This window comes from Oncorhynchus mykiss, chromosome 1, assembly GCF_013265735.2.
Source record: "Oncorhynchus mykiss isolate Arlee chromosome 1, USDA_OmykA_1.1, whole genome shotgun sequence".
NCBI classification, from domain to species: Eukaryota; Metazoa; Chordata; class Actinopteri; order Salmoniformes; family Salmonidae; genus Oncorhynchus; species Oncorhynchus mykiss.
In genome coordinates this window covers 84,013,116-84,031,224 of record NC_048565.1, presented here as the reverse complement: position 1 = coordinate 84,031,224, position 18,109 = coordinate 84,013,116, and the positions used below count along the sequence as shown (strand labels likewise).

At 44.8% G+C, this 18,109-nt stretch overlaps 1 protein-coding gene across 1 annotated transcript in view; it reads right to left on the bottom strand.

Annotated features, from left to right (window-relative positions):
* Window positions 1-202: 202 nt before the first annotated feature.
* The window catches only part of zgc:154058 (Frag1/DRAM/Sfk1 family protein), a 53,905-nt gene continuing 35,998 nt past the window's right edge, over window positions 203-18,109 (bottom strand). The window contains exons 6-8 of the mRNA XM_036987350.1: window positions 9,248-9,375; window positions 4,436-4,613; window positions 203-3,852 (exon numbers count right to left, since the gene is read on the bottom strand). Of these exons, the coding sequence (XP_036843245.1) occupies window positions 3,608-3,852; window positions 4,436-4,613; window positions 9,248-9,375 (551 nt within the window). The 3' untranslated portion in view covers window positions 203-3,607. The remainder of the gene's footprint in view (window positions 3,853-4,435; window positions 4,614-9,247; window positions 9,376-18,109) is intronic.

The following is an 18,109-nucleotide window of genomic DNA, read 5'->3' as shown; positions in this document are numbered from 1 at the left end:
CATTTCAGTTGAAGGCATTCAGTTGTACAACTGACTAGGTTTACTCCTTTCCCTAGCAATTAATTGTTCGTAGAAAGGGGATGAGAGGGTGAGTAAAATAAACTAAAGATGTTAATAAGATATTACTTTATTGATCAACAGAAGGGGACATGTGTAAGAGACAGGGGGGACAAGAACACTGAATGATGAAATACAGGTTAGGTACTTTTACAGTTTTATTGTAGAACAATTTAAGGCAAATATACATCTTCCTTCTCTCATAAACACTAAACCTGGAACATCTTTCTTTGGTTTCATCAAAATAAAAAAGGCACATACATGTTCTCTACATTTCAGTAGAATATGGCACTATTTTGATTTGGATATCTGTAGGTAGGTAAGACAATGAACATACCAATGAGGACAACAGCTAGATAGAGGAATGTTCTCTACTCTGTGAGAGTACACGTGTGCCAACTTAGAGCCTTCGAGAGACCCTTTGGATGATGTACAAATAAAACGCAACCAAACTAATGATTATCCATCAACCGTTTTGAGGATGTCTTAATGAAGCACTTATAACACCACTGCTATTTCTACAAGATAGTGTTGACCTTTGATAAAGCATAGAACCAGCTCCATATGTAAATATATGGTTCTGTATAGAACATAGAACCATGGCGTGACCAATCAGGTCAGATATGGGCAAAGCCAATGGCACTACAATATTGAAATGTCAAAACAAGTTCCCTAAAACACAATCGAATATACAAAAAAAAAAACACAATATATTTTAAAAAGTGAAGTTTTGTTTAGAATCACTGATTGCGGCCAGCTGGTGATGTAACAGATTCCTGAGAGGTAAAAGTTTGAAGGTAGATCAGTAAACAGAGAAACAGAACATTGACAAGGGTCATATTAAGACATGTAACAGAAAATGTTATATAATGTTCTGAAATTGACCGTGGAAATTTGAATTTTTAATTTGACAGGTTTCAGACAGTTTATTTCCATTTGGTGACTAATGACCACGATGCTCAGCGTAGACATTAAACCTGGCCCAATCCTAATCATTGAGGAAATATGCGAAACTGATCCTGGATAAGTATCTAGGTTAAAATTTCCTCCTACTTCTTGAAGCTCTCTCATATGATTTGATAACATTTGGCAGAGTAAGTCAATACTGGGTCAGTGAGATTTATTAAGACAGTTTCAAGAAAATAGCATTTAAAGGCCACTTGAAAACGGAGATTCAATTAATCAGAATTCAATTGATTTTCTGGCACTAATACAGATGGATGATGAACTTCATGTTGAGGATTGGTTGGCACAGCGTTCAGTCAGAATACACAGGCCTTATACTCGTCCAACAGTTGATAAGGCCACATTGAACCAGTTGATAGCAATAGAAGAGCATGGTACTTGCAACGCCAGGGTTGTTGGTTCGATTCCCATGGGGTACCAGTACGAATGAAAATGTATGCACACACTACTGTAAGTCGCTCTGGATAAGAGCGTCTTCTAAATGATGTAAATGCAAAAGAGCTCTGTGCAGTAATCTGTCTACACTAAAAAGGGGCTAATGGAACACTTTTTCCCCTCCACAAACACCAGTCTACTAATGTTTACTATTAGATTAACTTCATCAGTAAGTGACAAACTCTCTCAGAATAATTTTTGTTGTTGTAAAACTATAGACTCTACATATCGTTCTGCAATCCACCGCCGCTAGGGTGGCAGGTAGCCTGCGCTTAGAGCATTGGGCCAGTAACCGAAAGGTTGCTAGTTCAAATCCCGAGACAACATGGTGAAAAATCTTATGATCTGCCTTTGAGCAAGGCACTTAACCCTAATTGCTTCGCTGTTGATAATGGCTGAACCTGTCTGTGACCCCACTCTCCACGGGTCTCTCAGCCGGAGTTGAGATATGCAAGAAACAAACAAAATCTAATTCACACATGTGTATTAACACATACTTGTACATGTGTGAAATAGGACAAATATAAGCACCACCAATTTATTATTCATTATCATAGCTAATGTGGCAGCATTGAAACAGTGGAGACCGATTTGCATAATAAGATCTCTTAGCACAAGCTCTGAAAGGCAGGAGGATAGTTTGGCAGTGTAGTTCCAGGCAGGATAATGGATACGGATGGTTTGTCTCTCTACATTCTATGGATACGGATGGTTTGTCTCTACATTCTATGGAAGAACAGCAGCAAGTAGAAGCTCCATCCCGTTCCCTGTTGGCCCTATGCCAGGACAAACAAAAGGAACAGAAAGCTAAGAAGATAAGCCGGATGTAGGAATGTTCTGTAGTTTCAGCGTTCAACAATACATTGTACCCTTGCAAAACAACTGACAAGTTGACTAAGATGGTAACACGCCGTCAGGGACGGTAACACGCCGTCAGGGACGGTAACACGCTGTCTGAAGCAGAAACAGATTGACACCCAGGCTGACAAATAGAAAAAAGGGGGAGCTCTGAAATAGAGAAGGCGTGTCCACTTATTGTTTCTTTGATTATAAATAGATTCTCCATTTTTCAGACTTTTTCATATTTCTGTGATTTAACTCGATCAGCCCAGGCACAGCTCTGGCTTGTATTAGCTGGTTTACAGTTGGATTCTTCCAGTCCTCTTCTCCCCTCCCAACACCCATAAGTTTAGGTTGAACTTTTACAGTCAACATTTATAAAATACTATTGGAGGTTTGGCTTTCCATATACTCAAGTTCATCTAATAATCATGAGGAAAAAACAGATTTGTACAGTCTGCATTACAATGTCCAGCTTTATAAGGCATGTTTACATAGCTTCAGTAGAAAAAAAGAAGGTAATTCTGGCAGCCAGATATTCCCAGGTTTAAACCCGGGTTTCAATGTACAAGATACTGTTCATCAGAGAAGCATCCATGTCATGAACACATTCGTTTTAGCTAGCCTTTCACTATATGTGAGGAGAGTCAATTTACCCATTTTAAATATTCAGAATATTCCATTTGGCATATTGGGACCTGTGAGACCCGGGTGTCATGGTATTGTTATTGTGCGTTTTTAAGGACGGAGGCTTTTTGCCTTGTTTGGACTCTAGCACTGGGGGAAACAGTCATGTCTGCTCACTAAACGGTCTCTGAAAATAAAGAGATTTCATGTGCAAATCTAACATTACACAGGCCTAGCTCTCCCACACAGGCAGTATCTCTTTTCTCAAATGCATTCCTCTAGTTTTCTATCAGCCTCTCTTTCTCATGATACAGCCTCTCACGCTCTCTGGCCGTCTGCCCTCCTCTCTTAACCTGTGTCCAGACGACAGTGACGTCCGACAGCAGCAGGGAACACTTCCTGTAAAGCACCACTCCTCCTTTGGCTGGAAAAAGGGGGGATGAAAGAAAAGGAAAAGAGGATTTGGTTCCTTTAGTGACGTGCAAACACAAGCATTGTCTTTGGAGGCTGGGACCCCCATCTCCTCCAGTGTCTACTCCACTCCCCTGGGCTTATGTGGCATTGGCATAGTCCACTTCACACCCTGCAATGGTGGTGTTTTGGAAATGGATACTCAAAAGTCGCTCCACCTCCCCCAGATTGATAATGGTACAGGCCAGCTCTCTGGCTTCTCTCCCAGGGACTAAAGCATTGACATGGTCTCAGGGGGGTGTGGAATGGGACCTCCTAAGGACTCCACTTTGTGGCCTCTCCTGTTGGGCCCCAGGGCTCCCCCTCTGGCTAGCACCATCACAGTATCTCCTGTGACACCGGTGAACTCGAAGGCAAAGGTTCCGTAGAAGAGCATGATGATGATGCAGAATACCCACTCAAAGATGGCCGATGCATGCTGCAGGACGAAGCTCTCCTGGATAAAGAACACGCCAGCTAGAGGCAAGAAGGTCAAGGAGCAGCTCTAACAGAGTTACAGACAGACAGACCCACCTAGAGGCAGGGAGGTCAAGGAGCACAACTAACAGACGGACAGACCGACTGAAATGAGAAGTGGATGTCCAAGTCCCAAAACAAACCCTAGCCTGGGCCCTATGCACTAGTGGAGAGCTGTAGGGAGTGGATTATCCTATATTGGACTGCAGCAGCAACATTCATATCAACTCCCTATTTCATACCCTCACTCCCCTGCCACCCCCCTCTATCCCCCCACTCTCTAGCTCCTCCACCCCCCCACTCTCCAGCTCCTCCACCCCCCCACTCTCCAGCTCCTCCACCCCCCATCCTTCGCTTCTCTCCCACATTCCAACACCCCCCCCCCCCCCCCCCCCCCCCCCCTTCAATCTTCCCTCTGTTCTCTCTGGTTGTGTTAAGTCGTATGAGCCTCGACTTATCGCCTCAAAACATCCTCTCCTGTTTCTGTAGCATGAAGCAGCATGATGTACCAGTACCCCCCCCCCCCCGGCCTTGGTTGTGAAGATAAAAGACTCAATAAGATCTGTGTTGCGGTAAAGGATACTAAGCACCAGGGTGATGAAGGCCAGTAGTGTCATGCCCAGTCGTAGGTGAGCCACGCTGTATTCTCCCTGAGTCTTGGCCAGCCTGTAGGTTAGAGCCGACTGAAGACACACAAACAGCATACTGGTGGGGAACGCTACCCCTGCCCCCACATAGTGGAGGATCTTAGCATTGTCCACCTGGGAGGGAGCAAGCGAGAGGGAAGATAGAAAGAGAGAGATGCATTTATTAGCATAGGCTTGATTTTCATTGTCTCAATGGCATTGAACAAGGCACATAATGAATACACTGAAGACGTCACATTGAAACACATGGCATATGATGCTAGACAAAAGCCCCCTCTCTGTTCCAACCTCTAGTGCTGCTGTGGCTCAATTTGGCCAGAAGGGGGCAGCAGCAGTCAGTCATTGAAACTACTGAGTCAGGTAACTCAGTGACCCTGCTGTGTTGTCAATGGAGCCACCTGTTACTTTTATTCTTTCTTTAGACAGAAATAGAGACTGGGATTGAGGGGGGGGGGGGGGGTCGAGAGAGGGAGGGGGGGCGAGCGAGAGATGAGGGAGCGAGTGAGGAGGGAGCGAGCGAGGAGGGAGCGAGCGAGCGAGCAGGTAGCGAGCGAGGAGGGAGCGAGCGAGGAGGGAGCGAGCGAGGAGGGAGCGAGCGAGCAGGGAGCGAGGGAGCGAGCGAGCAGGGAGCGAGCGAGCAGGGAGCGAGCGAGGAGGGAGCGAGCGAGGAGGGAGCGAGGAGGGAGGGAGCGAGCGAGGAGGGAGCGAGGAGGGAGCGAGCGAGGAGGGAGCGAGGAGGGAGCGAGCAGGGAGCGAGCAGGGAGCGAGCAGGGAGCGAGCGAGCCGATAGGTCAGCGAGAAAGAGAGAGAGAGGTGAGAAAGAGGCCAGTGGTACAGTAGAGTATAACGCCTCCTTGTCCCTCCTGAATTTGATCACGTTGCCAGGCTGAAACACACAATACACAAAGGAGCATGTGACCACACACACACACACACACAGGCCTCAGTGGCACCAGACAGTCCGATGGAACCTGATAACAGAACAGCACACACTCAAAGCAGCTGTAAACAATGCAGGGTACTGACCAGACCAAGGAGACCGACAGAATAAATGTGTGTCAAGTCACCTTTATCAATTGGTAGTTCTCCCAGAACAACTACAATCCATATGAAAATGACAATAGTTAGGCTAGCTATTATTAACTAAGACGAGGGACTAATTTATCAGACCAAAGGCTTCGGCTACAGCAACAGCTTTCCGTTGCCCTCACTAACTCAGTATGAAATGACAGTAGGTTTTCTAGGCTCTTCCTTAGAGACCAAATTAATTTTCTCTCTATGGCTCTTCCTATAAAATCAAAGACAAAACAGCCAGAGATGACAGCTACAGTATATAATTACTGTTGATAAAGACAGCTTGCAGTGCAGTAACACCTCTCATCCCTCTCCTCGTTAGCAGTGTCCATTAGGTAAATCCTATTGCTTCTGGTCCAACACTTTCCTATTTAGCTGTCACACACAGACACCAGTAGAGTTGAGGAAAGGAAAGTACAGCCTTTCTGCAAGTCTTTCCAATGTTCAGCTAGCCATATGTTCTAATGCTGCCCACCCAGCCAACGTCTGCAGTTGACTTTGGCAGGCAGTAAATGCTAGGGAGCATCTACCTGTTGTAGGCAGGGTGAAGAGGCTGTGTAACACACTGACTTTTAAGTCATTTAGCAGACGCTTTTATCCAGAGTGACTTACAGGAGCAATTAGGGTTCCTCAAGGGCACCGACAGATTCTTCACCTAGGGAGTCGAACCAGCGACCTTTCGGTTACTGGCCCAACGCTCTTAACCGCTAGGCTACCTGCCCTTAACCGCTAGGCTACCTGCCCTTAACCGCTAGGCTACCTGCCCTTAACCGCTAGGCTACCTGCCCTTAACCGCTAGGCTACCTGCCCTTAACCGCTAGGCTACCTGCCGGCCACACACATGCCCAAGCGAGGACAAAGTACAAAAGTAACTCTTGAAAGTGTTTACTGGTAATATCCTGTAGCTAATGTTGCTTCAGGTGAAAGGGACAAGCAGGTCAGAGGTCATGTAAGGGATGGAATAGAGTACCAGGATGATGCAGAGCGTAGAAAAAGAGCTGGTTTTAATAGTGAGAGCAAAAAAATAGGCTTAGAAAGAAGGTAGGAAGGATCATTCAGAACAGGGAGAATTGGAATGGTGAAATAGGTGTAAAGAGAGATGTCTGTGGCCCAGAGAACCTTCAGTTGTCTCTAGGAGAGAGAAGCAGACTGACTTCCAGTCATGCCTTTCACACCTCCCTCCACCCGCCTGCCTGTCTCATCCCCTCATCTCTCCTGTGTTCTCTCTCCCAGTCAGCGCCCACAGAGGGAACACCCAAAGAAGTGTACTATTCACATCCACCCCTGGTGTGTGTGTGTGTGTGTGGCCATCTACTTCAGGTCCTCCTGTCTAAAAGGGTCTGAGTCAAAGAGCCCTGCCCTGCATAACACAACATGATGTCCTAAAAGTGTTATTATATAGCCTAGTACTTTTAGTGATTGTGTTGTTTCTGATGCTCTGTGAGGCTTTCATCGAAGTACTGTTTGTCCTACTGTTCCAGCTGCAAACACAGCCTATTTAATTTTCACTGCTTCAAATTGGTCTACTAATGTGAGTGTTAAATATGCTATGTCTATGTATTTATGTAGCTATACAACTTTTTAAAATTAATTAAGTTTTATGTCATCCAACACTACTGCAGTGGGGACTAGCTCTGATTGGTGATTGAATACAGAAAGTTCCAGAGACTGGCTCTGATTGGGTACAGATGGGATCTGTGACACGTGTGCGCACAGTCTGCTCCTGGCTGTAACAAACACACATGCGTGCCGTGATGACTCACTTAAACCCCCCCCCCTCCCCCTCCCCGTAAAATCTCCCTCCAGTTTTTCACAACGCTCTGCTGGCAGACAGGCCCCAGAGGATAGGAGGGAGAAAGGGAAGGGAGGGAAGTGAGTCACTGATGCTACTCCCTGTTCTTACCACAGATAGGACAATGAGACAGATATTTCACTGGATGTAGAAATATGAAGCACCCGCTTGGCATTTTCACTCATTAACAAATATGGTAGTGAGAGGAAGCCCACTGGCAGGCAGTGAGAGAAGATGGAACTAGATGGATTTTGGCCTCCATTCTGCAAATCTTCTCATCGATGAAACATTTGATCTCAATAGCGTTTTCTGTTCCCAAAACTAGAATCTGTTATGAACAGAGTAGACTACGTTTTGTAGACTTTAGCCATTGCCAATGTTCTAAAAATTGCGTTGTTTAGAAGGAGTGCGAAGTCCAATTGAGTTATTGCACACGGCCATGTCACAGAGTAGGCGTTCCCTAACGGAAATATACAGATATACGCTAGAACAGGCCAATAGGATCTTGCTAGCTCATGCTTGGCTCTGCCCACTGTGACATCTGTTCCCATAGGAAACAATAGGCTGAGGTGTTTCTTGCTTTAGTGATAAAAATCTTTGCTCTTACTTTCGCTTTGACACACACACACTAAAGGCATGCTTCCCATCTGAAACAGTGATATTATCGTTTCGGTCTTCTGCAAAGGTTTTTTCGGCAGTTTACGCACACAAAAAAAATCTTCCTGAAGCAAGCCGAACTTCAGTCTCTGAAGTCTATGCCCTTTCTTTGGTGATTGATCAACAGTAGGGATTCTTCAATGAAGTGTGTTTGTTGTCATTCAACAAGAGACATCTCGTTTTCATGCTTACTCTCTGGGCGTTCAGGGCTCTGGGCGTTCAGGGCCCTGAACGCCCAGAGCCCTGAACGCCCAGAGCCCTGAACGCCCAGAGCCCTGAACGCCCAGAGCCCTGAACGCCCAGAACGCCCAGAGATTAAGCAGTAGAGTTGCAACTTTTTTTTTTTATATCCTGGTGGAGGATTCCTGAAATCAGGAGGGAAAAAGCGAGTAGGTAATCCTCGGTCTACGAATTATCGTTCTCTGAAATACCTGGGAATTATATGAATGTTTGCAAGCCTAGTAGAGAGTAGGGATAGACAGAGATATTAGGATAAATGGAGAGGGGGAAAGAGGGAGGAAGTCATTCAGACATAACTAATTGCAGGCAAAGACCTAATGTACTGAATGTTAAGGAACCCGCCCCCCCCTTCCTCCAATAGTCTCTAAGGCAACCCTCCTATAGTACCCCAAATTGGCACCGTGCAAGCGACTTGGCATCAAAGTTCCAAATATTTAAACTTGCAGAAACTATGTCCTGAACAACTAAACAACCACAGGGCAGGAATTAAGGTGGGATGCCTCACTACCCTAATAGTGTGTGTGTGTGTGTGTGTACCCCCATACGTGAGTGGTCCATAACTACAACATGAAGCAGGTCTGGAATGCTGAGGCACCAGCAGAGGAAGGAGAGAGAGAGAGAGAGGAAAGGTGGCGAGAGAGAGGAAAGGTGGCGAGAGAGAGGAAAGGTGGCGAGAGAGAGAAAGGGTGGCGAGAGAAAGGGTGGCGAGAGAAAGGGTGGCGAGAGAAAGGGTGGAGAGAGGAGAGGTGGCGAGAGAGGAGAGGTGGCGAGAGAGGAGAGGTGGCGAGAGAGGAGAGGTGGCGAGAGAGGAGAGGTGGCGAGAGAGGAGAGGTGGCGAGAGAGGAGAGGTGGCGAGAGAGGAGAGGTGGCGAGAGAGGAGAGGTGGAGAGAGAGGAGAGAATAGAAAAGGGTTAGGGCAGCAGAGGAGAGGAGAGGTAGGGACAGATAAAGAGTGTGAAACAGTTGTGTTGCTGAACGCACGTACCTGGAAGTTGCCAATCATGATGAGTCCTGCAGCACATATCCAGCCGGTGGATAGGCCTGCTGTGTTCAACACACAGTTCTGATACTTCTCTATCACATGGGCATAACGTAGGAATACTATCACCATCACTGTAGAGAGAGAGAGAGAGAGAGAGAGAGAGAGGGTTTTTCCAATGGTTTCCAGGAAATTTGCCAGGTGACAATACTAGGGAAGGGATGGGGAAGAAGGGGTGAAGGAGAGACTAGAGGAGTTACACTAGTGAAATAGGAGAGAGAGGGGGGGAGAGAGAGACCAGGTGAGTTACACTAGTGAAATAGGAGAGAGAGGGGGGGAGAGAGAGACCAGGTGAGTTACACTAGTGAAATAGGAGAGAGAGGGGGGGAGAGAGAGACCAGGTGAGTTACACTAGTGAAATAGGAGAGAGAGGGGGGAGAGAGAGACCAGGTGAGTTACACTAGTGAAATAGGAGAGAGGGGGGGGAGAGAGAGACCAGGTGAGTTACACTAGTGAAATAGGAGAGGGGGGGGGGGGGAGAGAGAGACCAGGTGAGTTACACTAGTGAAATAGGAGAGAGGGGGGGAGAGAGAGACCAGGTGAGTTACACTAGTGAAATAGGAGAGAGAGGGGGGAGAGAGAGACCAGGTGAGTTACACTAGTGAAATAGGAGAGAGAGGGGGGGAGAGAGAGACCAGGTGAGTTACACTAGTGAAATAGGAGAGAGAGCGGGGGGGAGAGAGAGACCAGGTGAGTTACACTAGTGAAATAGGAGAGAGAGCGGGGGGGAGAGAGAGACCAGGTGAGTTACACTAGTGAAATAGGAGAGAGAGCGGGGGGGAGAGAGAGACCAGGTGAGTTACACTAGTGAAATAGGAGAGAGAGGGGGGGAGAGAGAGACCAGGTGAGTTACACTAGTGAAATAGGAGAGAGAGGGGGGGAGAGAGAGACCAGGTGAGTTACACTAGTGAAATAGGAGAGAGGGGGGGGGAGAGAGAGACCAGGTGAGTTACACTAGTGAAATAGGAGAGAGAGGGGGGGGGGGGGGAGAGAGACCAGGTGAGTTACACTAGTGAAATAGGAGAGAGAGGGGGGGAGAGAGAGACCAGGTGAGTTACACTAGTGAAATAGGAGAGAGAGGGGGGGAGAGAGAGACCAGGTGAGTTACACTAGTGAAATAGGAGAGAGAGGGGGGGAGAGAGAGACCAGGTGAGTTACACTAGTGAAATAGGAGAGAAAGAAAAGGAAAGGGGTACAGACCGAGGGGTCATTGCTAATGGGTTTGGACTGGTTGTACTGTCACTAATGCAGACATGCTACACTGGTCTCTGTTTGGGCTTCATTGTACCTGCCTAATTGAAGATAGCTGTGAGGGAAGGAAGAGCCACCCTTCATCAGTCAGTATCAGTCAGCTGGGCCAGCCACCCTTCCATCAGTATCAGACAGCCGGTGTTCTCGTTTTCTTGTAGCATACAACAAGCATGTAGGCTACTCTACTACATCATAACAATTCAAATTTACAAGTGGAGTAAGCTATGAACGTTAGAGCACTAAAATGGAATTCTATTTTACACAGTCAAGTTCAACAATATAGGCCTCCTACTGGGGTGCAACGGTAAAGCCGTTAACTGCTTGATCTTGTGCAGTGCAAACACTTGCCCGGAAAAGTCAACCCTCGGCATCTATAGGGTTGAATTATAACACAAATTTGACGTCGAAAGTTTCCAATAGTTACCTCAACATCCAAGAGGAACACAATTAGCTAGCTAGCAAGTCCAGCAAGGTTTGCAAGTAAGTAGGCTATGCACATTTGCAAGCAATGTGTGTGGATGGATTTGTTTGCCAGCTAATATATTATATGCTTTACTATTAACCGTTACCACATCAGCTAAATTACGCTTTTATTCTGTATCACCCAACTCTCATTTATAATAAGTCTGGTTTATAATGATGGGGATGTAACTAGATAAACTGGAAGGAAACATCTCTTTTTCAGGACACTGTCTTTTCACAATTAATGAACATGCACCTGTGGAACTTTCATTAAGACACTAACAGTAGGCAATTAAGGTCACAGTTATGAAAACTTAGGACACTAAAGTTTATTTCACCTTTATTTAACCAGGTAGGCAAGTTGAGAACAAGTTCTCATTTACAATTGCGACCTGGCCAAGATAAAGCAAAGCAGTTCGACACATACAACAACAGAGTTACACATGGAGTAAAACAAACATACAGTCAATAATACAGTAGAAAAATAAGTCTATATACAATGTGAGCCAATGGAGGTGAGAAGAGAGGTAAAGGCAAAAAAAAGGCCATGGTGGCGAAGTAAATACAATATAGCAAGTAAAACACTGGAATGGTAGATTTGCAGTGGAAGAATGTGCAAGGTAGAGATAGAAATAATGGGGTGCAAAGGAGCAAAATAAATAAATACAGTAGGGGGAGAGGTAGTTGTTTGGGATAAATTATAGATGGGCTATGTAGAGGTGCAGTAATCTGTGAGCTGCTCTAACAGCTGGTGCTTAAAGCTAGTGAGGGAGATAAGTGTTTCCAGTTTGAGATTTTTGTAGTTCGTTCCAGTCATTGGCTGCAGAGAACTGGAAGGAGAAGCGGCCAAAGGAAGAATTGGTTTTGGGGGTGACCAGAGAGATATACCTGCTGGAGCGCGTGCTACAGGTGGGTGCTGCTATGGTGACCAGCGAGCTGAGATAAGGGGGGACTTTACCTAGCAGGGTCTTGTAGATGACCTGGAGCCAGTGGGTTTGGCAACGAGTATGAAGCGAGGGCCAGCCAACGAGAGCGTACAGGTCGCAGTGGTGGGTAGTATATGGGGCTTTGGTGACAAAACGGATGGCACTGTGATAGACTGCATCCAATTTGTTGAGTAGGGTATTGGAGGCTATTTTGTAAATGATATCGCCGAAGTCGAGGATCGATAGGATGGTCAGTTTTACAAGGGTATGTTTGGCAGCATGAGTGAAGGATGGTTTGTTGCGAAATAGGAAGCCAATTCTAGATTTAACTTTGAATTGGAGATGTTTGATGCGAGTCTAGAAGGAGAGTTTACAGTCTAACCAGACACCTAGGTATTTATAGTTGTCCACATAAGTCAGAACCGTCCAGAGTAGTGATGTTGGACGGGCGGGCAGGTGCAGGCAGCGATCGGTTGAAGAGCATGCATTTAGTTTTACTTGTATTTAAGAGCAATTGGAGGCCACGGAAGGAGAGTTGTATGGCATTGAAGCTCGTCTGGAGCAACATCATTGATGTATATAGAGAAGAGAGTCGGTCCAAGAATTGAACCCTGTGGCACCCCCATAGAGACTGCCAGAGGCCCGGATAACAGGCCCTCCGATTTGACACACTGACACACGGCTAAAAGCTATGAGAAATGAGAGTAAAAGGAGGTTTCTGGGGGTGATAAAATAGCTTCAAGGTATAATGTACTGACAAAAGGTATGGTAGGATATGAATACAGTGGAGATAAACCTAGGTATTGAGTGATGATGAGAGAGATATTGTCGCTAGAAACATAATTGAAACCTGGTGATGTCATCGCATGTGTGGAACTGAAAGTTATATAAATGAGCAGGGCTAGAAGCTCTACAGTGAAATAAGCCAATAAACACTAACCAGAACAGCAATGGACAAGGCATATTTACATTAAGGAGAGGCATGCCTAACCGAGTGATCATAAGGGTCCAGTGAGTAGTTTTGTTGGTTGTGGTAACGGCAATTCAGACAGCTGGCCGGGCCATCGGTAGCAAGCTAGCATAGGATGGAGATCTGTTTTTAGGCACCTCGTGCGTTTCCGTTATTAGATTAGTGGGGTTCCGTGTGGTAGAGGGGATCAATCCAATTGGCAAAATAGATATAGTTATAGTGACCCAAGAAAAATTGTCCCATAGACCTATTCAGATAACAGCTGATAAGATAGCTAACGATTAGCGGGCCGCAGATCGGCGTTCAGGTAACGTTGCGACGGATGGGCCAGTTGGATAACTCCCTCAGGCAGATAACGTCGGTTGTCCAGTTGTGAAGGCCCGGTGGGACTCCGCATCAGCAGTAAAACGGGTTCGCATAGGTGAATGTAGCCCAGGAGTGGCTGATGGAACTCTTCAGCTGGCTAACTCTGGAATAATTGATGTTAGCTCCGGGATCGACGTAAGCCAATAGTCACACGGAGAGCAGCTAGCTAACTGCAAGGTCCAGGTGTAAATGTCCAGAGCTTGCGGTTGAAAAATAGGTCCGGTATGTTCTGGTCTGAGTCGCGTTGTACAAAAGCTAAAGGATAGCTGATGACCACAAACCGTGGTTAGCTGAATACTAACGTTAGCCAGTGACTTGGTTAACTTCTGGCTAGCTTCTATTGTGGATTTCAGATTTGAGGTAAATAATACTTATTTTTTTTAAATTGGTGAGGCGGGTTGCAGGAGAGTGTTTTGAAGTTAAGTTTTTGGAAAATAAAATTCTATATATATATATATATATATATATATAGAACACACATACACGGGACACGACAAGACGAGGACAAAGGACGTCTGACTGCTATGCCATCTTGGTAATAATTGCAGGCAATCTCAAAGCTGTCCGTTACAGGGAAGACCTCCTCCTCCCTCATGTGGTACCCTTCCTGCAGGCTCATCCTGACATGACAAAGCCTCCAGCCATACTGCTTGTTCTGTGTGTGATTTCCTGCAAGACAGGAATGTCAGTGTTCTGCCATGGCCAGCAAAGAGCCCAGATCGCAAACCCATTGAGCACGTCTGGGACCTGTTAGATCAGAGATCAGAGGGTGAGAGCTAAGGCCATTCCCCCCAGAAATGTCCGGGAACTTGCAGGTGCCTTGGTGGAAGAGTGGGGTAACATCAAGAACAAGAACTGGCAAATCTGGTGCAGTCCATAAGGAGGAGATACACACACACACCAGATACTGACTGTTACTTTTGATTTTGACACCCCCCCCCCCCCCCCCCCCCCCCCCCCCCCCCCTTTGTTCAGGGACAAATTATAAAATTTCTGTTAGTCACATCTCTGTGGAACTTGTTCAGTTTATGACTCAGTTGTTGAATCTTAATCGACTTATTAATCGGAATGGTATTTTTGGGCGCCGATTTATTAAAAAATGTTATACCTTTAAACTAGGCAAGTCAGTTAAGAACACACTCTTATTTTCAATGATGGCCTAGGAAGGGTGGGTTAACTTCCTGTGGCAGAACGACAAGATTATCACCTTGTCAGCTCGGGGGATCCAATCTTGCAACCCTACAGTTAACTAGTCCAACGCTCTAACCACCTGCCTCATTGCACTCCACGAGGAGCCTGCCTGTTACACGAATGTAGTAGAAGCCAAACTAGCATAAAGCTTCTTATAAAAAACAATCATAATCACGAGTTAACTACACATAGTTGATGATATTACTCGTTTATCTAGCGTGTCCTGCGTTGCATATAATCGATGCAACGCTGGGGGACGATTTAACAAAAGCGCATTTGCGAAAAAAGCACCATCGTTGGACGACCTGTACCTAACCATAAACACCAATGCCTTTCTTAAAATCAATACACAGAAGTATATATTTTTAAACCTGCATATTTAGCTAAAAGAAATCCAGGTTAGCAGGCAATATTAACCAGGTGAAATTGTCAGTGTATATGCAACAGTTTGTGTTGCCTGGCTCATTGCGAACTAATTTGCCAGAATTGTACGTAATTATGACATAACATTGAAGGTTGTGCAATGTAACAAGAATATTTAGACTTAGGGATGCCACCCTTTAGATAAAATACCGAACGGTTCCGTATTTCACTGAAATAAACGGTTTTGTTTTCGAAATGATAGTTTCCGGATTCGACCATATTAATGACCAAAGGCTCGTATTTCTGTGTGTTATTATGTTATAATTAAGTCTATGATTTGATAGAGCAGTCTGACCGAGCGATGGTAGGCAGCAGCAGGCTCGTAAGCATTCATTCAAACAGCACTTTCGTGCGTTTTGCCAGCAGCTCTTCGCAAGCACAGCGTTGTTTATGACTTCAAGCCTATCAGCCTAATGGCTGGTGTAACCAATGTGAAATGGCTAGCTAGTTGGCTGGGTGTGCGCTAATAGCGTTTCAAACGTCACTAGCTCTGAGACTTGGAGTAGTTATTCCCCTATTCCCCGCTGCTTCGAGTGTGGCTGTTGTCGATGTGTTCCTGGTTTGAGCCCAGGTAGGGGCGAGGAGAGGGACGGAAGCTATACTGTTACACTGGCAATACTAGTGCCTTTACGAACATCCAATAGTCAAAGGTTAATGAAATACAAATGGTAGAGAGAGAAATAGTCCTATAAATACTATATTAACTACAATCTAAAATCTCTTACCTTAGAATATTGAAGTCTCATGTTAAAAGGAACCACCAATTTTCATATGTTCTCATGTTCTGAGCAAGGAACTCAAATATTAGCTTTTTTTACATGGCACATATTGCACTTTTACTTCTCCAACACTTTGTTTTTGCATTATTTAAACCAAATTGAATATGTTTCATTATTTATTTGAGGCTAAATTGATTTTTATTGATGTATTATATTAAGTTAAAATAAGTATTCATTCAGTATTGTTGTAATTGTCATTATTACAAATAAATAACAATATCGGCCGATTAATCGGTATCGACCTTTTTGGTCCTCCAATAAATCGGTATCGGCGTTGAACAATCATAAAATTGTTCAACCTCTAATTTACACGTTAAGTTTGCTGAAAATAAACGCAGTTGACAGTGAGAGGACGTTTCTTTTTTTGCCGAGTTTGCTGAAGTAGTGGATGGATCAGATAGACCTATTGATCATATCACATTCTATGCATTATAATTATCTGGAGAAATGTCACCTGCAATTTGTAAACAAAGCTGCTCTACTTATAATTTGTAAAAAAATATTTTGAAAAAAAAGGGGGAAAAAATGAGAAAAAAAAGTTCACTGTTGGATAATAGTGATGACATAAAAAATATGAAATAACACATATGGAATCATGTAGTAACCAAATAAAAATATATTTTATATTTGAGATTCTTCAAAGTAGCCACCCTTTGCCTTGATGACAGCTTTGCACTCTCTCAAACAGCTTCATGAGGTAGTCACCTGGAATGCTTTTCCAACAGTCTTGAAGAAGTTGGCTTGTTGGCTGCTTTTCCTTCACTCTGCGGTCCAACTCATCCCAAATCATTTCAATTGGGTTGAGGTCTGGTGATTGTGGAGGCCAGGTTATCTGATGCAGAACTCCATCACTCTCCTTCTTGGTCAAATAGCCCTTAGACAGCCTGGAGGTGTGTTTTGGGTCACTGTCCTGTTAAAAAACAAATGATCGTGGGACTAAGCGCACACCAGATGGGATGGCGTATAGCTACAGAATGCTGTGGTAGCCATGCTGATTAGGTGTGCCTTGAATTCTAAATACCATCACACCACCTCCTACATTCTTCACGGTGGGAACCACACATGTGGAGATCATCCGTTCACCTACGGAAAATCTCAAATTTGGACTCATCAGACCAAAAGGACAGATTTCCACCGGTCTAATGTCCATTGATCATGTTTCTTGGCCCAAGCAAGTCTCTTCTTCTTATTGGTGTCCTTTAGAAGTGGTTTCTTTGCAGCAAATCGATCATGAAGGCCTGAATCACAGTCTCCTCTGAACAGTTGATGTTGAAATGCATCTGTTACTTGAACTCTGAAGCATTTATTTGGGCTGCAATCTGAGTTGCAGTTAATTTAAGCTTTATTTAACCAGGAAAAGCCGATTGAGACCCAGAGTCTCTTTTTCAAAGGAGACCTGGCCAAGGCAGCAACACTCAATACATTACAGAAGTAAAACATACAACAATACAACATGATCCAGCCTAAAAAAAGCATTTACACTCCTCTGTAACAGAGTCTCCCATCAAAATTTGAAATGAATTCAGTGGCACTAACATATCTAGATGAAGCATGGATTGTAGATTACTCCATGCCTCTGGTTCACAAGATGAGAAGGCAGTCTAAAACTGTGAATGTTTTGGCGGCTTTAAGTAGCAACCACCTAGCAGACCGGGTATGGTGACTGCTGGTGGTGAAAGAGACCAGACTACAGAGGTAAAGAGGGAGTTTACCAAAAGTTTTTTTTGTAGATAAACACATACAAATGTAGCTTTCTGCGCATATAAAGTGAGGTGTAACCTACTATTTGGTACAAGGTGCAATGGTGGGTGAGTGACTTGGTATTTGTAATAAAAGAGCAAGGATGCATGATACAGAGTCCAGCCTCTGTAAGACAGAGGCTGCATGCATATACAACACGTCACCATAATCAATTACAGAGAGAAAAGTGGCCTGAACAAGGTTCTTTCTAGCCATAACTGGGAAGCAAGCCTTATTACGAAAATAAAAACCCAATTTAAAAGTAATCTTTCTCACAAGATTATCCATATGAAAAGGACAACTTGTCATCCAACCATATACAAAGGTATTTGTAGGATGACACTTGTTCAATGGATAAGCTACCAGATGTGACAATGCTAACCTTCTCTGTCTGAGTGCGAGCTCTGGTAAAGTTCATGAAATGTGTTTTTTTGTAGATTCAAGACCCGTTTGAGACCATAAAGGGAGGGCCTGCAGTAACTGCAAAGCAGTCAGGAGCTCTTCAACAGCCTGAACCAGAGAAGGAGCACATGAATATATGACTATCATCTGCATATAGATGCAACTTTGCTGGTTGCATCCCATTTCCCAAATCATTCATACAAATTGAGAACACCATAGGAGCTCAAATGGAACCCTGACAATGACTGAGGCTGTCCTCTGCAGCAGAGGTGATTCTGGGTCTTCCTTTGCTGTGGCA